The sequence below is a fragment of the Aythya fuligula genome, chromosome 6 (assembly GCF_009819795.1).
Source record: "Aythya fuligula isolate bAytFul2 chromosome 6, bAytFul2.pri, whole genome shotgun sequence".
Lineage (NCBI taxonomy): Eukaryota > Metazoa > Chordata > Aves > Anseriformes > Anatidae > Aythya > Aythya fuligula.
In genome coordinates this window covers 12,427,439-12,445,291 of record NC_045564.1, presented here as the reverse complement: position 1 = coordinate 12,445,291, position 17,853 = coordinate 12,427,439, and the positions used below count along the sequence as shown (strand labels likewise).

The following is a 17,853-nucleotide window of genomic DNA, read 5'->3' as shown; positions in this document are numbered from 1 at the left end:
CATCTATAAAAATAGAACTTGTAAGGGCTACCCTGTATCTTATTACTGTTCTGACATTTTAACTATTTTTCTAGCATTCTAAATTTTCATCTTTTCTTGTCATAGGTGTATGTTAAGCAGAAATCTGAGTTGAACTAGCTGCAGTAGTGTCCAGACCCCTTTCCCAGGCTTATGCTATGAATGAGACAGGTTTATTTGGATTATTCTGCAGTGTATGTAGTTCAGAATTCCCTGTGCATTCTGCAACTGTTTGTGTTCGTTATCATCCATCTTATGCTGTCATGTTGTAACTTTGCCTAGTACAGTTAGCTTCTGCTAAACTTCTTTCTCCTAGTCCTGATGTGGTTAAAACAAATTGCTGTGTGTCAGCTGCATGTTTTGCTCTTCACCTCTGAAACTTCAGATCATTAGTAAGTATGGCAAAAATGCTAGTTCTTTTGAACTAATAAAGAAATTTATCTATTAAATAAAAGTGTTGAGTTAAACTGTATCTCAACAAGTAATCTCATCAGCTTTCTGAACCTGTGTTCTGAGTTCATACTTGGAGTGTTTTGGGCAAGCAGATTCCTGTCTTTTTCAACTCTGCTTGTTACAGCTAACTTTTTTTTTTTTTTTTTCATCATTTAGTTTCTTTTAGGAATGCTTAGGTCAAAATGCACTACACCGATTACTATTTTTTTCTCAAAGTGGGAATGTGAGGGTTTTTTTTTGACAAGTTGGAAAGCAGCCTGGAAACAGGGAGCAGTTGTGTATGAACTGCAGCTGTGAATTGCAAGAACTAATAGGAATTACTAACCTTAATTTTAGCCATGATAGTCTTACACACAACCACGTAATTAATAAACTGATACCTGCATCATGTAAAGACTTGGTAATTTCTTTTAGATGGATAAATTTAACAAATATTTTTTAAGGAACACTTGTAAAACGAGTCATGCTTTATACAGCAGTCTGTACTTTTTAATAAGCTTTTGTGTTCTAAGTGCCTTGTCTTTTATATCTTGGCAATCTTGTAATACTGTGCTCCGAAAGCAAACATGAGACAATGTAGTAGTCAGTGTATCTGGAATATGTTGCCACAATGCTCACAAATACAGTTCCTTCTTTTTCTCATAAGTTATTATAAAAGGTAGTAATTAAGACGTTAGAATACAAATGCTGTGAGGTGTAAGTGCATAGTAAATTGAACCAATATCAAGATTACTTAGAACCTGCAAAAAAAACAAGACTCAGAGCCTGTCCAAAAAACCCTGCAAGTCACCCTTGTTTAAACTGCACATGTCAAGATGGAAATCATGCAGGCAGCTTCCTGCATTGCTTGATGCTTACTGGACATTAGGAGGAGGTTCCTTCTAGGTCTTTGCAAGTTGGGTTAAGAATTTGATTTCCAAATTATTGATGTTGTAGAGGAGGGAGCACCTTAAACAGTTAATACTTAAACTGATAAATACAAAAGATGATGCAAGCATAGAAACCAAGCTTGTAAAACCAGGGGTCCTTTGCTTAATACTGTGTGAGAAGATTGTAAATCCTTCCTTGGGTCTGTTTAGGTAGACCTTTGGCTGGTGTGACCGTGATACATACACAGGAACTGGGAGAATTTTTTTGCTGTGTTTACCTTGACAAACTGGCTAACACACAGAGAAAAAACCTGATCAAACTGGACACCTCCTTAAAAATGATAAAAATCCATGGGAAACCTGCAGTACTCTGTTTTGTAGTTTGAACTTTTGAAAACATACGATACTCAAAAAAGTTGGGTATATGACAACGGAAACTAAAACTATTAAAACTCGGGTTAGAGAAAACCAATTAAACTGGTGTCACTAATAACATAATTAAGAACTGTTTGGTAATGTGTATTGTTAATAATAATAGTGCAGGGGTTTTCATTTGTGCTTTCTGGCAGATGAAGTGCAGCATGGCAGAGACTTGGGATTGTAGAAGAGAATGGAGTTACGTGTGCATGGGCACAGTATGTCAAGTAATCTTGACATTCTTATAAAAAGTAATGTATAGATTACTTAAAATTAAGTGAGTTTACAATGAATTTCTTTCGTTGCCAGTTTGCAAGTATATAGTTATAAGTAGAGTATTATTCATCTGTGAGCATTTGTCAGACTAATGTCTGTTTTTGTGTGGAACATAAAATCATGACGAGGGAGAGGCAGAACAAAATCCCAGACGCTTGGGAGAGAGAATTCAATTTTCTTCTTCCAAAAATTTGTAATTTTTATTTTTTGTTTGTTCGTTTTTGTTTGTTTTTAAGGAAAAACAGCTTTAATTATTTGCTTCTTTCACTTCCTAACAGTTTATAAACTGATGTTGGAACTAAATATTTGGTATGTACACATTTCAGTGTTTTCACACACACACAAAGGCTCATTTGAACAGTCACATTCAGTAGTAAACATACAGGTTTGGGTTTATATACATTGATTTGCCTTCTTTTTATGTTAGATGTAGTTACTACTTTGAAATGCTGTTTTATCTCGATTAGCAGTCATTTACCATGAGATGGAAATTTCTTATTATACTGGGATTTGAAGTGTGACCCTACTGCTTTAGGCAATGCCTCCAAGGAGTATTCTCTTTGCTATAACATTGAAGCATAGTTTGCATTGAAATGTACATTTCCCTGACTTTTTGTTTAAAATGCAGTATCTCAAATGTGGTCATGGTGCCACCACGTCTATATTGACTCTTCTAAATCTTTTTCTCAGAGGGCCAGTAAAGTTCAGGAGGGAGAGGGGGATTTCTCCTTCTTCCCACCTTCCTACTGATCTGAGCATCCTCTGCCTCCAGGCCCTTCCGAAAGCAGAAATGCTCTACTGGTGGTTTTGCTCCAGCTCTGGAGAGGTGTGGTGCTGCTGGGTAGAGAGAAGCCTGAGTAACTGGGCAGCACAGAGCGGTACACAACATTGGTATTGTGGCTGTGGAGGTAATGGCCATTCCTCTTATTTGGTATTTGGAGTTCTGTATATTTACTATTGTATTGCCGTATCCCTGTTGGGAAGATTTCCTTGTATTTTGAAGTTCTTTGTTAGATATTAAATACTTTCATATCAGTATTTAAAGAAGAACTGAAAACTAATTCTCACAGATCAGCGCAGAATTTAGCATTCATTGCACTCTGCCTACATGCTGGTGTTTGGAAGTTATGCAACCTCTTTTTATAGAGTTGTGTTTTCTGGTGATCTAGACTTACTCAGTTATTGCTTAAAAATAAAAGTTTGTCATGAAACGTGTAAGATACAAAACTGAGGTCATAACAATACTGTGTACCTCTTAGTATAAAAATAATTACTTGCAGTAAGGTTCATATAGAAATGCCTTCTATCTTTACATGTATGATCTTAAAACTGCAGAGTAGAAAAGACCTGTGGCATAGATAGGCCTATACACAGTCTGGTTGTGGAAACAATTTGGATGGAGATGTTGCGTATTTAGCTCAGATGGAAGACTGAAAGCTAAGTACCCAACACAGAAACAATTGCTGTTGGTTACCTGCAAACTGCAGTCTCGGGGAGAGGGAGGGCTGAGCAGGGAATGCCTTTCAGACTTGATTATGGCATATTTTTACCTTGGCACTGGGGCTTCCTGACAAACTATGGGTCACTGTTCCAAATTATGGAGGTACTAGATCATCATAGTACAATTGCTCAAGCAATTTTTTTAACATGAGCAAAACACATTTTTTTCTGATCTCATTTTTGGAGGAGACTGGACCAGTTTTTTCAGAAACATTACACACAGAAAACTCAACCTGAGGCAGACACATGGCATGCAAAACTTTGCCTGAATGCTAATAGTTTGGCAACATTTTAATATGCAAATGAAACTAATATGTAGTAATGGGAATTCAGCTGCAGTGATTGCTACCAGATCCACCAAGCGTAATGGAATTGCATACCAACACAGACTTATGACAAATATTGTGATTGTAGGTAACTAAATGACCATGGAATCTGGAGCAGAGAACCAGCAGAGTGGAGATGCAGCCGTTACAGAGGCAGAAACCCAACAGATGACAGTACAGGCACAACCACAGATTGCAACGTTAGCCCAGGTATAAAATGATATGGTATAATAGTTTTACCTATTGGGTAATTTTTTTTAGAGGGATAATGTCTGCTTATGGGCCTGAGAGAAGGTCCTATTGATACGATTCTGAAACAGGTGCTATGTATAGTTCCTTTAATGTTTGTCTTCAGAATTTTATAGCAGTAGAGATTTTTAACTTCACATCACACATCTGAAGAACCGTGTGTATGTAAACTGTGCAATTTTAACAGAATAATTAAAGTTTTCTAGCATTCTTCACCACAACCATACCACTGAAAGGTGTGTTTTTTTTTTTTTTTTAAACATGTAGTTTATTGTCTTTTTTTATATTGACTGGATTATTCTGCTGTTGTTTTTTCTGTTAGAATCTTGTCTATAGCAGATTAATTCTGGAGGAAATAAACTCAAAATCTAAGATGAATACTATAAACATTATGACCAAGTGGAACAAACTGGTATCTGACAGCTCATGTTATCCTATTGAATTTCACAGAATTGTTCGCTGCTCAGAGAGATAGTAGATCTTTTATTACCCCAAATTTATTTTGGAGAGACAAGAAATTATGTAATCCCAGCTACATCTCTAATTTTGGAACCTGGGGTCATTCTTGGATACATTGATGGCTGGCAGGAGCAACTCCATTGTGTAAACGAGTACAGAGTCTGTTCTTCTCTATCACGTAACCATTTCATTTTAAAACTAAAATTTTGCAGTCTGTAAAGAACTAACAGTTTTTTTAGTTTACACAGTCTGGGGAATTTAATGTATTTTAAGTGGCACAAGTGTTGAATCACTTAAATTTTATAAATGATTAATGTCTGTAAGAACTCTATACCATTTAGTAAAGCAGAGATAGCACACTTCCATTCAAGTGATATTACAGAGATCAGAGCTGTTGAAATGAGCAGGGTGGTTTTTGTTCAGTGACCTGTAGTGTGAATTTTCAGGCCACCAGCTGCCTTGCACCAGCTTGCCTCTTTGGGCAGTTTTCTCACTGTCTAACTTAGGCAGAGGATGTAGGTGGTGTGAATAACACTTAAGAGTCAACTAAGTGGAAGTCGTTTATTTCTCTTGCAAAACCAGTAAACTGCTTCTCACTTTGTATGCATTAACATATAGTCCAGAGAAGCAAGCATGTTTTAAATTTGTGTGTTGACATACTACCCTCCAGGTAGCTAAATTTACAGGTACGTAGTGGATTGAATGCACTTTACTCAGGCAAAATTACCCTGGCACTTGAATGAGAATTTTTTTCTGACTAAGAAGAAGCTATACAGCTATGGTTAAAACCCATGCAAACTATAAGCAAATACGTAATATTTTCCCTAATTTCCCCTATTGTCATTTACTGTATTATTTGCACCTTGGCTATTTCCCAGACTTTATATTCCTTTTGGAGGTGACTGAACAGTCTAAACGTAATGCCTTGTCTTGTTCTGATCAGCAGTTTTATGTTAGTGTGTTATTTTTGATATGTGATGTAGCAGTGTTTGGCATTAGGGAGTGCCCTCAGAGGCTTAGGCAAATCTGAATAATTAATTATGTCTATTTAATTCTTTCATTATCTCTTGTAAGATCACCCCCTTTGTAAGCTGAGTTTAAGCATTGCATTTTTAGCGAGTTCAGGGTAGTTTTCAGAGTCAAAAGGAAACTGTTCCAGTTCCACAAGGTATGAGTCAGAGACATCTGCGGAAGTTGCATTCTGCTGTTGGCTTCGTGAAACCGCAGAGTAGCCTCCAGTTGATCAGCTTTGCTGTCATTGCCAAGGACTGTTCAGTCAGGCACGCAGTATTAAAAAAGGTCGCTTGGTGAAGGAGTGTGATTTGCCAGAGGAGAGTTCATGCTAATCTCAGTCCCAGTTTCTCTCAGATGTGAGTTAAGTACCGCCACGTAACACCGCAGCCATTTTCAGGAAAAAGGAAGGGAAAGGCAAACACAGATTGTGGGTTAGGAAGGGACAGCTGTGGAGGAGAGAGGTCTACATGTAATTCCCCTTAATTTTGTTGTTGAGCAAGATTTCTTTGTAAATGATGGATGTTTATGGGAATTCAGTGGTCAGCTGTTGCAGCGTTTTGAGAGCCACGTGTCCATGAGGACAGCAGAGGATTTACTTCTGCGGTCCATACAGCATTCTCTGGGACTAGGTGGGACAGCAGTACAACCCCTTCTCCCATTGGAGCTAAATGGATTGAATTTCTTGAAAATGCCATTACACGTAGGAAGACTTATTTTGTTCGGTGCCCAGGAGCAGGCTGCCTAGTGAGGGACCCCTTAGCTGGCTGCGGCCTACGAGTCCTTTCTGAGGGCTACGATGGTGAGTCAGGAGCCAAGGAGCCCCAGGAATGGCCACGTGCATCGTGTCACCAGCTTGGGGCTGAGCACCAGCATCTGCCCAGCTGCAAAGCAACCCCAGTGCACGGCCTGTCAGTCGCCCATCGCGGTTCTTGTCGCCTGCCACAGTGAAGAAGCAGGACTTCCCTGCATGGCATGAACAGCTCTTTGGGTACCACTGTCCCCAGGGCTGGAGCTCCTGTGACGGGGACATCCATAGCAGCAGTTAGCTGCTGGCATAGCCACTGTGCCTGGGGGTCTGTGCTTTACAAGAGAAGTTGTGTTTAGAGACTGAGGTTTTAGGACTTGGGCCATTTTTCCTCATAGAAATAAAATAACTCTAAGACTAGAGGATGTGTTGACTCGTTACACTGGATCAAAATAACTGCCTACAAACGGTTTGTTCTTCTTCAGACCTGTTTTTTCTATCTAAACACATGGTCAGTTTTCTTCATTTGAATGGACTTTGCCAGCTGCTCCGCGTGGTTTAATCTCCAGAAAGTCTGAAAGATATGACTCCCTAAAAATTCTAACTTCTTACATCTGGCAAATAACTGCATTTTCTTGACTGAAAACAAAAATAGCTCCACTCCCATATGTTTCTGCCTTTGACTCAACAGTGTCTGTAGGAGTACACCCAATTCTTAGCAGTGTGTAACTGAAGTAAGTGAAGGTTAATAATATGTTTTTATTAGGTTACCTCAGAATAGATGCAGTTGTGTTTTTATCACTCTTTTCAGTGTTTTTACAAGTGATGTTTTAAGCCTGCAGAAATTTTGCATTAGATTAATTTGTAAAGTAGGTCAGCTGTTGGGCATAGCAATTCAGAGGTTTTTGTGTTACACTGAAACATTTGGGTCATCTAGCTGGTGTCTAGAAGAGACATTCTTCTTTCACCAGAAAGTGTTCCTGATCATGAAAAAAAAATATTTTGCAATAACTTAATTTATGCTCACTGTCTCTTCTTTGCAGGTATCTATGCCAGCAGCTCACGCAACGTCTTCTGCACCCACGGTGACCTTAGTTCAGCTGCCCAATGGGCAGACGGTTCAAGTGCATGGAGTAATTCAGGCTGCCCAGCCATCAGTTATTCAGTCTCCACAGGTCCAGACAGTTCAGGTACTTTCTGAAGAACTTCCTAATACATTAATTGTGCCTTCAGAATGGTTCTGCCAGTTCGCTGGTTTCTTAGTGGGCTCATGTCCTGGATTATGTTTTCACTTCTATAAACTTAACAGCAAAATCTGTACATTATTTGCTACTCTGTGACTATTTTCTGTTCTGTTTTAACCACTTTACACTTTCATACATCACTGAGTATCATTTCCCTCTAGAACTCTGTTGGTGAGTTTAACAGCTTAATGTTTTTTCTTACAGTATTTCTCTTTTCTTACATTATTTTTCTGTTCTCTTTACTGTGTTTTCCTACAGTAAGAGTATGACTAAGTGTTCAAATTATCCTGAAGTGAACAACAGCAATTTTTCTTATAATGTAACCTGTTAATCGTTAGTAAAGCTGATATTCTGGGATTAGAGTCTTTGCTGCTTAGAAAATGTTTGCATTGGTTTAAAAAACACATCTGTATGTTAATGGTCTTTAAAATATACTTATTAGTCTCCTCATAAAAATAATTTTTAATTTGCCGGCTGAATGTTGTCTTTCTTCTGTAAAGCAAGAAAGTTAATGCAATGTGAATGAAGAGAGAGCTTGAAGAGTTAGGAGAAAAGTAGTCTGAAATCCATGGCCCCTTTCCTTCCTTTTCCTTTGGAACCACTTCAAGTCCAGTGTTACCGAACACAGAAATTGGTTGGAGTATGGTAGCTACACAGGGCAAGGACTGTACATCATTCCTTAGTTATTAGTACATTGAACACAGAAAAAAAGGTTAATTTTAAAAGGTAGACATTGTAATTATTTGATACAGACATCTAGCTGGGTATTATTTGTAAAAATAATAAAGCATGCATAATTTAAAACTAGGTCATTCTGATAGTAATCTTTGTGTATTCCTTGTCAGCTTGAATGATGAGTTTCTGGCAGGCTCTACCCTCTTCAGCTGCCGGAGTCAGAAGTTTAGGGTTTTAATCTATTGGAGACAAGCAATTTTCAGATAAGTGCACAAGTTACTAGCCCAGGGGTGGAAGATAAGAGACTGACAATGAAAGCATGGTTGGAATTCACCTGGCTCAGTGCAAAACAAGAATGTGTGTGGAATGCTGCGATACTCAAAGCCTGGTAGTTCACAATCAGCCTTGGACCCATCCAGGCCATCTATCCGATAACTGAGATTTGGGAGCCAGCACGCTTTTTGAGCCTTGAGGTATCTTCCCTACGGTGCTTGAAGTGTCAGGCCGCGAGCTATGTTCACATAGGCATTTTGCCCTTCACTGTCATTAGCTTTTGTATATTTGTAACATGAGTATAGCCATTTGGAAAACAGTCTCTGTGTTTTTATGCTGGAGATATTTTATATTTTTGGCACACTTTGAATTTAAAATTATGGAACTATAATTGATACAAACATTCCAGATTTCTGTCATCAATTTTTGTAATTTTTTTAGCACAGATTTTCAGAATTGTATCACTGCATTATTTTGTAGCATCTTTAGTTATGAAATTTTCCTGACAATTTCCCCAAAGAAAAGGTAGTCTTTTTGTAATATATCCCTACAATGATTTATAAGTTAATGTTTCTCAATTTCAATATTTTGCTCTTTTGTTTTCTAACCTTTCTGCTTTCTATCTTAATTTGTTTTCAGTTTTTCTCTCCCTAAATCTGACTACCTTTTTGTTTCCCTTAAAAAGGATGGAAACAAGGTCTTTCTTGAAAAGGAAAAGAAGTATATGGGATTACTATTTGTATTTTCTTATTGGGGCTTTTAAATTCTAGGGGACACATTAAATACCTGGGTATCTCATGGGTAAATACCTGGCTCTGGTTGTTCTTCACTGTATCCGTTACCAAACAGCCTGCCCTTTATGTTCATTGCCTAGGTAATAGTTCTCTTTAATACTTGCATTTTAGTGCTTTTCACATATCAACAATTCCTTAAAATACAGACATCGGAAACGTCCTGTTAAATTTGATTGCTGTTCTTATTTTCAGATCTCCACTATAGCAGAAAGTGAAGATTCACAGGAATCAGTGGACAGTGTCACAGATTCACAAAAACGGAGAGAAATTCTTTCCAGACGACCGTCCTACAGGTATGGGGGTCAAAAGCAGATGCATTTTGCTTGATGGATGTGTTCTTCACATGGGGAATCAAATGGTGGGATTCAGTGGTTATTTTCAGATCTACTGTTTTACCAAAATCTCTCTTCTGCAATGTCTTCTTCTGTAATAGGATATAAAGAAATAAACAAATATGAGAAGGAAGAAACCTCAGCTGTTACACTCAATTAAGACAGAAATGAGCTGAGAATAAGCTGATTGCAAAATTTGTGAAACATTGAGGTTTCACTGTGCTCGGTGTCTTAAAAATAAATTTATTGCATACTTAACACACGCATTACTCTGAAGCTTTGCAAGAAAGTGGCTTCTGCATAATCTGTAGTCTGCATAAAATCGATTCTATTGTTTTTCACTGTTTTGAAATGCTAGCAGCCATCAAACTTAATTCCTTTCTCCCATGTAACTTTCAATGAACACGGGGTGTTCTGTGGCTCAGAGAGAATTTCTATCTGAGCGAAATTATGATTAAAGTTATATTTAAAGTTTGAGAAGTCAGGATGTGTTTAATGGAATGATAGACATCTAGTATATGTTACTTTATTAATTAAGCCTATCCACAGCTTTTTCTGGCTGTACTAAATCTCATTTTTCATTCTTAAAACATGCTAAATAGTTTCAAAGAATAGCTACGGAGTTCAGCAGTTTTTAAGTGACCTGTGGATTCCTGCTGCTTCAGAAATTTCATCTGCTCCCTTTTTTCATTATGAACATAGCCTTAGAAATATAAGACAGACTCTAGTCTAAGCATATCTCACCCATATGTTTGTGTTTTTTTTAGCACTTGGAGATTATTTTCTACATTCTATAGGAGCCTTCAAGGCTGTCCTGCTGAAGATAGTGCAAATCTCTGCTGAATATCCCTAACCATAATATATCTGGGAAAACACTCTTATTTGTGAGGAGCAGTTAACATTACTGCTCCTAATGTTAACATTAATGTTAACATAAATGCTGTTACAGACTTCCTTGCAGTCTGCTTCTGCAGCGAAACACTTTTACTATATATGGAAGAGGAGCTGAATATCATGAGACAACAGAGCTAAATAAACAAACAGCAAAACTGAAAAGAGGGGACTTGTGCATGCTAACTTCTCATTTGGATTGTACTCCCATGCCTGCACTGATGCCACACCACAGCCTCTGTCCTTCAAATCAGATCCTGGTAACTGCAAAACTTAGTGATTGTAAAGCTTGTATACACAGCTCAGCCTCTGGGCCAGGCTCAGCCAGAAAGGTTGATCCAAACTACAGCTGTATTTGGTGACTTCCTATTGGCTTTATCCAAGGTGTTGTAAATGGCCCTAGAGACAAGATTGGTACAGATAAGTTCACAGAACTGAAGAGCTGTACCTCTTCCTCAGAAACTCCACTTTGATCCTGGTACTGACATACATCATGTGTTCTCCATGTCAGTTCATATCTCGTATATTTATATAGCTATCACCTTACCTTCTACTTTAAAACCATCTTTAAGAATGCAAAGATAGAGTTTAACTATCAAATCGTATCTGGCATGAGTTTAAAATCGGGTGAGCTGTAATTTCTTCTTTTCTATTTTGAGCTTCTTGGATTTTGTTCTTCCTCATCCTGCCCACTTTCTCTATATTTTTAATCTGTTTTGTCCACTAACTTTTCTAGTCTAACACCTAGATTGCAAACTCTCTGGGCGGGAATTTGTTATTTGTCCAAGTGGTGCTTGGCACAGTGGAGTGCTTGTGCAACGCTGGGGTTCTTGCATGCCCACAGAGCTGAAATAGTAACAGCAAAGCTCTGTTTGTCAAGTTGCTTAGCAGAGTGACCAGTCTCCCCAGATAGCTATATGTACAGAAGTTCTAGTTCCCAAAGCCTTAGGAGCCTTATTTAAGCAATGACTGTTGTCTTGGAGCTTAGGATCTACAGTTGTTTTCTTCATCACACTTTGAGCTGTAGAGACAGTTCACAGTAAAGTATATGAGGAGAATTAAGAAAAATGTTCCCTTTCACCTAAGTAGCATTTTTCAGTGGCATAGTAGAATGTGCCAGTACTAAAAAGGGCTTGATGGTCCTCTCTGAGGGACAGTGCTTATTCTAAATGATGCAAGTTACAATTGCTATGGTCAGTCTTACAATCTCAGTCAACAGGACCTGTAGCTGTGATGTTTTAGCTGTTTGGTCTTTGGATAATTAACCCATGGACGTAATTAACAAACTGTTTTTTTTTCTTTACCAATGCTAATCTCAAAGCTTTCCCAGGCAGGGTTTTTACCTCACTGTAAACATAATAGTGTGACTCCACTCGAACAGTCAGCATCATCTCCCAGGAAGCTGTTCAGTTGTAAGCTGGTTGCTCTTTACAGGCATTTCTAACTTCCTTTATTTCTGGCTCTCTGGCTGAGGCCTTTACAGTCTCTGAAATGAAGCAGTTCCCCCTGATGTAAATGAGGAGATAGTTTTTTGCATACTCTGCTTTCTTCAAATCTTTTGTGGGTAAAAGCAGGAAACAAGTAAAAATGCATGAGATAGAAACATGTTTTTAAGAAAACGGGAAGGTTGCAATAGTTGTCTCTTGGGTTGAGAAGTACCTGCATTGTTCTTCGCTGGCTCCCTTGCCCATCTACGCATGGCACTTTGAGCAGTCTTCTCCAATAAGAGTTTGAAGTTAGTCTGGGTTTTTCATTCCATATTTACCTTGCTGGCTCACTGCATTTTGCAGTTTTCCTCAGAATTACGTATCAAAAATACTTTTTTTTCCTCCCACTTTTTATTAAAATCTCTACAACACACTGTCTTTGCCAGAAAAATTTTGAATGACTTGTCTTCAGACGCCCCAGGAGTGCCAAGGATCGAAGAAGAAAAGTCTGAAGAGGAAACAGCAGCACCTGCCATCGCCACTGTTACGGTGCCAACTCCCATTTACCAAACCAGCAGTGGGCAGTACAGTATGTAGTCTGAATTTCTCGGTGGTGCTAGTAAGTGGGGATGAGAAGATGAAGAGCTATCATTTATATAATTGCTTGGGCTAGGACAAAGCAGGAGATGAAAATAAGATTACTTGAATTTGACTGTTGGATGACCATGCCCTTTAAACACATTGCTCTTGTAAATATTCAAAACGGTCAGTGAACATTCTGGGACTGCTTGCCAGCTAGTGCAGCTAATGTGCCCTGAGGCAAAATATGAGTTAACCACAATGCTGTTATAAACTTTTTAGCTTCAGGAACCAGATGAGGTAATTCAGAAGTTTCCTTTTTATCTGACAGATTATTAATCCCAGGTGACCAAATTGTTGGCTACTTAATAGAAAAACCACTAGTCTGCCATTGCATTTTTAGAAAGTCCTGAAAAAAGAAGGACTTAGCAACCTTTTTTAAAACATGTAGTAAATCAAAGTTTCTGTGTGTTTTCAATGTCTTTATTCATTAGATTTTATAGATACAGTCCTTTGACTTAAAGGGTTGAGGATACAGCAGTAAAGCTAGAATCCACATACTGTTTCGCACAAGCAAACTCAGTATTAAATGTACAAGAGGGAGAAAGAACTCTCGGTTCATATCTTTCTCTTAAAATCTCTTTAAAATGTTGTATCTCTGTTTACTCCTTAGCCACTTGTACCCTGCCTAACTTTATTGAAACTGATGTGGTTAACTCTGCTTTCTTGCCATAACTGTAAAAACTACCTGGTCATGTAGATACCTAAGATTTTGGTATGTCTGTATATAGGAACACAGTGAAATTCTGTGGAAGTAGAAATGAGAAGTGATGTCTCAGTGCACCTCAATGACAGGATTGAGGGAAAGGAAAAACAAAAACAAAAACAAAGACTGCATGAAGGAAAGAAAATAATGTGTGAAACTGGACCTGTATGAGTGAAAACACTGCTAGGAAGGTGCTGAGGAAGTTGTAGACAAGGGGAGGAGATACAATCAGAAGAAAAAAGTGCCAAAGCAAGAAGAAAGTGAAACACAAGATGGATAGCAGTAGCAGCAGAGGATACTGAAGGGAGTAAAGCATGGAAGAGGCGAGGAATTTCAGATGAGAAGAAAAAGGCAAGGAAAAAAACCTAAACCAACCAAGAAGAAAATACTAACTAATAAATAAGAAGTATTCCCCAGGGGAGGATTGTAGCTCCTCTGTGTGATGTTGTTAGAGTAACTAATTTGTGTTTTAAGCTGTGGTTTTTGTGTCTCCCCCAAAATGAGTCTCATGAAAAATTAAAAGCTTACTGTCAAAGTATAATTTCTTTAAATGTACATTAAAGTCATGTATCTGATTTGAAGGTGTATAAGGGTTCAGAGGATTTAACTTGAACCAGTAGTCTTCTGCATCTAGGTTTATTACTATAAGTTAATGAGTGCATTAATGTCTTAAATACTGTATCCCATTGCTTCATCTTCAGTTGCTATTACGCAAGGAGGGGCGATACAGTTGTCTAACAATGGCACAGATGGCGTGCAAGGTCTTCAGACATTGACTATGACCAACGCAGCTGCAACCCAACCTGGCACCACCATTTTACAATATGCACAGACCACAGATGGACAGCAGATACTTGTACCCAGCAACCAAGTTGTTGTACAAGGTGAGATACTTCACAGCCAGTCATTCTGTTTAACATTTTCTTCACGTGGATATAAGTTGCCAACCTAACTCCCTCAAACGTGTCAGGAAACAAACAACTTTGGTACAGAATCAGTCTCCAAAATGATTAAAGAAAATGCTGGACAAAGCTGTTTGTCACATTTTCTCGGAGCCTTTCACTTCAGATCAATACGTTTATAGATATTTGGGTCTTACTTCTTAAAATGATATATTCATTTTTGGTTTTCCATGCTGTATTTCTGCAGTCTGCCTACATGATTTGTGTTACATGTTCTACAAAAAATGATAAGTAAGTTTTCCCCCTTTACAAGTGGAAGTCATAATTCCTTTCTGTTGTGGGTTTGCAGCTAGTCACCAAATATTTAATCATCAAGTCTTAGAATCGTAGAATACTTCAGAAAAGTGCTCTAGGTCATTTCATCAAGACCTCCACTTAGAGCAGGGGTACTTCAGTCTTAGACCAAGTTTCTCTTTTTTATTAAAATACAGGTTTGTTTGTTTTTAATTAGGGGGAGGCTATTAAGAAAAATATTTATTATAAATAACAGAAAATTGTATCCCTGCCTTTATGATTCTAAAGCAGGTAATTTGAAGGTTATCCAGTGGAGAGGTCTCCAGGCACCAGTGAAAATACATAGCTGAGAAAAATACTATTGTTGCATTAATTTTCTGTTTTTTGTGTTCTTAACGAAGTGTGGTCTTGTTAGGTGGTATAATATTTTTTATACTCAGGCAAGTATAATACACTCCTGGATTAAAACAAATGAAAGAAAGTCAAGACGTTTTTCATTCTAGAGAAGTGGTGGAGTAGTGTGCCTAATTTGCACTCTCTTGTTGGAGTAAATGCTACATTTCTATACCCTTCTTTCTGCCCCAGATACCTGCACACGTAGTTTCTCCTTTTGCAGGTAGAAATTTGGAGCACAGCTAGAAATACCACTTAGCATCCTACATTTTCTTACCAATGCTAAAACTGCCTAAAATCAGAGAAATAAAAGAAATGTGCTAAGGGAAGAAGTACAGCAATGCAGCAGACAAATCAAGTTACCAAGCACAAGTGAAGACTTCTTCAGCAGGAATGCACAAAACTTACATATGGTTAATAAACTAAGAGTGAGATGACAATGACGACACACCCAGGTGATGGTCATCCATCCTGTATTGTAGCTCAAAATATGTGGTTAGATAGATGATTAACGGTACTGTCACCCAACTGATATGGTCACCGGTGTTTTTTGTCTTTCAGCTGCCTCGGGAGATGTGCAGACCTACCAGATTCGCACCGCCCCTACCAGCACCATTGCACCAGGAGTAGTCATGGCATCATCTCCAGCACTTCCAACCCAGCCAGCAGAAGAGGCCGCACGGAAGAGAGAAGTGCGTCTAATGAAGAACAGGCATGTACCTTTAGATCCTTTTTTTTCTTTCCCGATCAGCTCTGCATAGAACTAGAGTGTTAAGCAGTAAGAATCGTGATCTTTCTTAGTCATTTAAAGATGCAAAGCAAAGAAACACATCTGCGAGGGCCATGCATTGATTAGGACACCTTAAGTAACGGTGTCAGACTCATTCTGTGAGGTGAGTGAATTACTCCTTCCCTTTTTTTGTTGCCATAAGGAAAAAAGTCAGTGGTGAGAGAGTTGTTTGATTGCAGGTGTGTTGTCATGAACACTGAGGTGAGTTGATTTTTTAAAGTTAATACATTCATGTAGTTTTCTTTCCTGAAATCTATAGCTTAGCCTCCTGTGTGCATTATCCTTGCTACTGGCTGACTCACTCTCTTCATGAGCGCTTTCTATCATGTCTCACTTGTTCTCTTTAGCTGCTTGCCCTTTGGGTTTTATTCTCCAGAGGCAGAAAGACTCAGGGGGAGGCTAAATGAGCAGCTATGCTTTGTGGAGTCAGTATTGGCAGCAAAGGGGCTGAGAGAGGAGACTTGACCCATAGGAGTTAGTGTGTGGGGTGGAGGATCCACCAAGCCTCCTTAGGTGGGGCTTCGTGGGGGATGCCAAGAAATGGAACTGCACGGGGAAATCAGGCTGATGCTCCTTAAGAGTACCTGCTGTGAAAGAGGAAAGTGGTGAGCCTTAGAGGACCCATCATCACACCAGGCTTGAGCTCCCTCCACAGGCCAGAGATTTGAGCCTGTATGTTACACCCTGACAGGGAAAGGGCTGTGCTTCCCTCCCCAATGTGGAGGGAAAGCCCCAGGAAGTGCTGTTGAATTGGTCTGTCATTCTGTTATGTCACACAGTTGCATTTATCTTCTGTGGATTGTTAAGTTCTGAACACAACAGAAAGCCTGAGCAAACCCATTGCTTGTTTGGGTAGTTTGAAAGAAGAGGTAAATAGTGCTGAAGAACAAGAGTTCACTTTTTAAATTTTTGTTTTTCTTTTTTACATAATCTCACCTGTCTTCCCTTTTTACATATTTCTTGGATATCAGTAAATAGTAGATGTCATTGTTCACCCATTCTAGCTCTGCATTTGTGAAAAATTTATTTAAAATTCTGAATCCCTTCACTGAGTCAGAAACCGTACTCCAGGAAAAGACGGCTTTGCTGTTTGGAAAAGCCTAGAAAAACAGTGGAAAATTATCTCCATTTGAGTTAAATGGACAGCTTTTGCAACAGTATCATGTTGCTTTTGGTGCTTTTAGCCTGCCTACTTAATAGGTATTTGCAAATCTGGGCTCCACAGGGAAGCAGGGGAGAAGGATGTAGAGGAGGTGTATGGGGAGGTGGTACTTAATGAAGGATTGGAGTGTAAATATTCATAGATATTATTGTGCAATTTCTCTGTGAGCAATTTTTACATTTTAAAAGCTGTTGTGTAAACTACTGTAACTCTAGCTGTTCATAATGCAAACCTAATGTACACAGACTCAAAGTGGCTTAACACGCAGCCCAAGCTGGCACAAAGTCACAGAAAGAAAAAGCTGTCACCCAAGAGACAACTTAGTAGCTCACCACTGGGAGGCACAACTCTTTCCTGATGTAGTAGTAGTTAATCTATTGGTGAAACAAGTAATAGAGTAAAATGACTTTAAAATACAAATGTTCCACGTGGCCCACTGAAGTGCTACAAGCACATGAACCTGTGTTTGTAGGAGTGTAAAATGGATACCTGAGTCCTTTCAGGGCTTACAAACTAGATTTTTTTTTTCATCCTGTTTCATTTGCAGAGCTGGCTGAATTTCAAAAGTTGCTTTTAGAGTTGTCTTACTAGATAGATCCTGGAACAGATGCTCTTTTTTAACTTGTAGTACAGTTACTACTTACCTAATGAGTGGAAGAACTGGGTTCAATTTTGTCCTCTCATTTCCCAGAACATTGATGTTATCACCAATCTATGCAGTATTTACGATGAAGGAATATTCGCTCTCCTTTTGAAGTTGCTCTCCTTTGCACCTCACAATTCAGGGCAAACAAGCATGTCTGTTACATGTATCTACAGTATACTGCTTTGACAAGCCATGATGCAGGAAGAGAGCCTAACATAGTGGGATCTATATGCTGAAACAAACCGCGGATCTTGAGAAATTGTTATGAAGTCAGCCTTTTTTACTAATTCGTGAATGTTTCTTCCAGTACCTGCATATTGTAAAAATGACAGTATTAGGTAAAGGTTTGACCTGAACAG

At 38.6% G+C, this 17,853-nt stretch overlaps 1 protein-coding gene across 3 annotated transcripts in view; it reads left to right on the top strand.

Annotated features, from left to right (window-relative positions):
* CREB1 (cAMP responsive element binding protein 1) overlaps window positions 1-17,853 on the top strand; it is a 36,685-nt gene that overhangs the window by 15,238 nt on the left and 3,594 nt on the right. The window contains exons 2-8 of one of the 3 annotated variants that reach the window (XM_032190170.1): window positions 2,806-2,941; window positions 3,948-4,069; window positions 7,370-7,516; window positions 9,505-9,605; window positions 12,409-12,551; window positions 14,009-14,191; window positions 15,458-15,608. In XM_032190170.1, coding sequence (XP_032046061.1) covers window positions 3,956-4,069; window positions 7,370-7,516; window positions 9,505-9,605; window positions 12,409-12,551; window positions 14,009-14,191; window positions 15,458-15,608 — 839 coding nt within the window. In that variant the 5' untranslated portion in view covers window positions 2,806-2,941; window positions 3,948-3,955. The remainder of the gene's footprint in view (window positions 1-2,805; window positions 2,942-3,947; window positions 4,070-7,369; window positions 7,517-9,504; window positions 9,606-12,408; window positions 12,552-14,008; window positions 14,192-15,457; window positions 15,609-17,853) is intronic. The other 2 variants (XM_032190169.1, XM_032190171.1) reach the window with 2 other exon arrangements.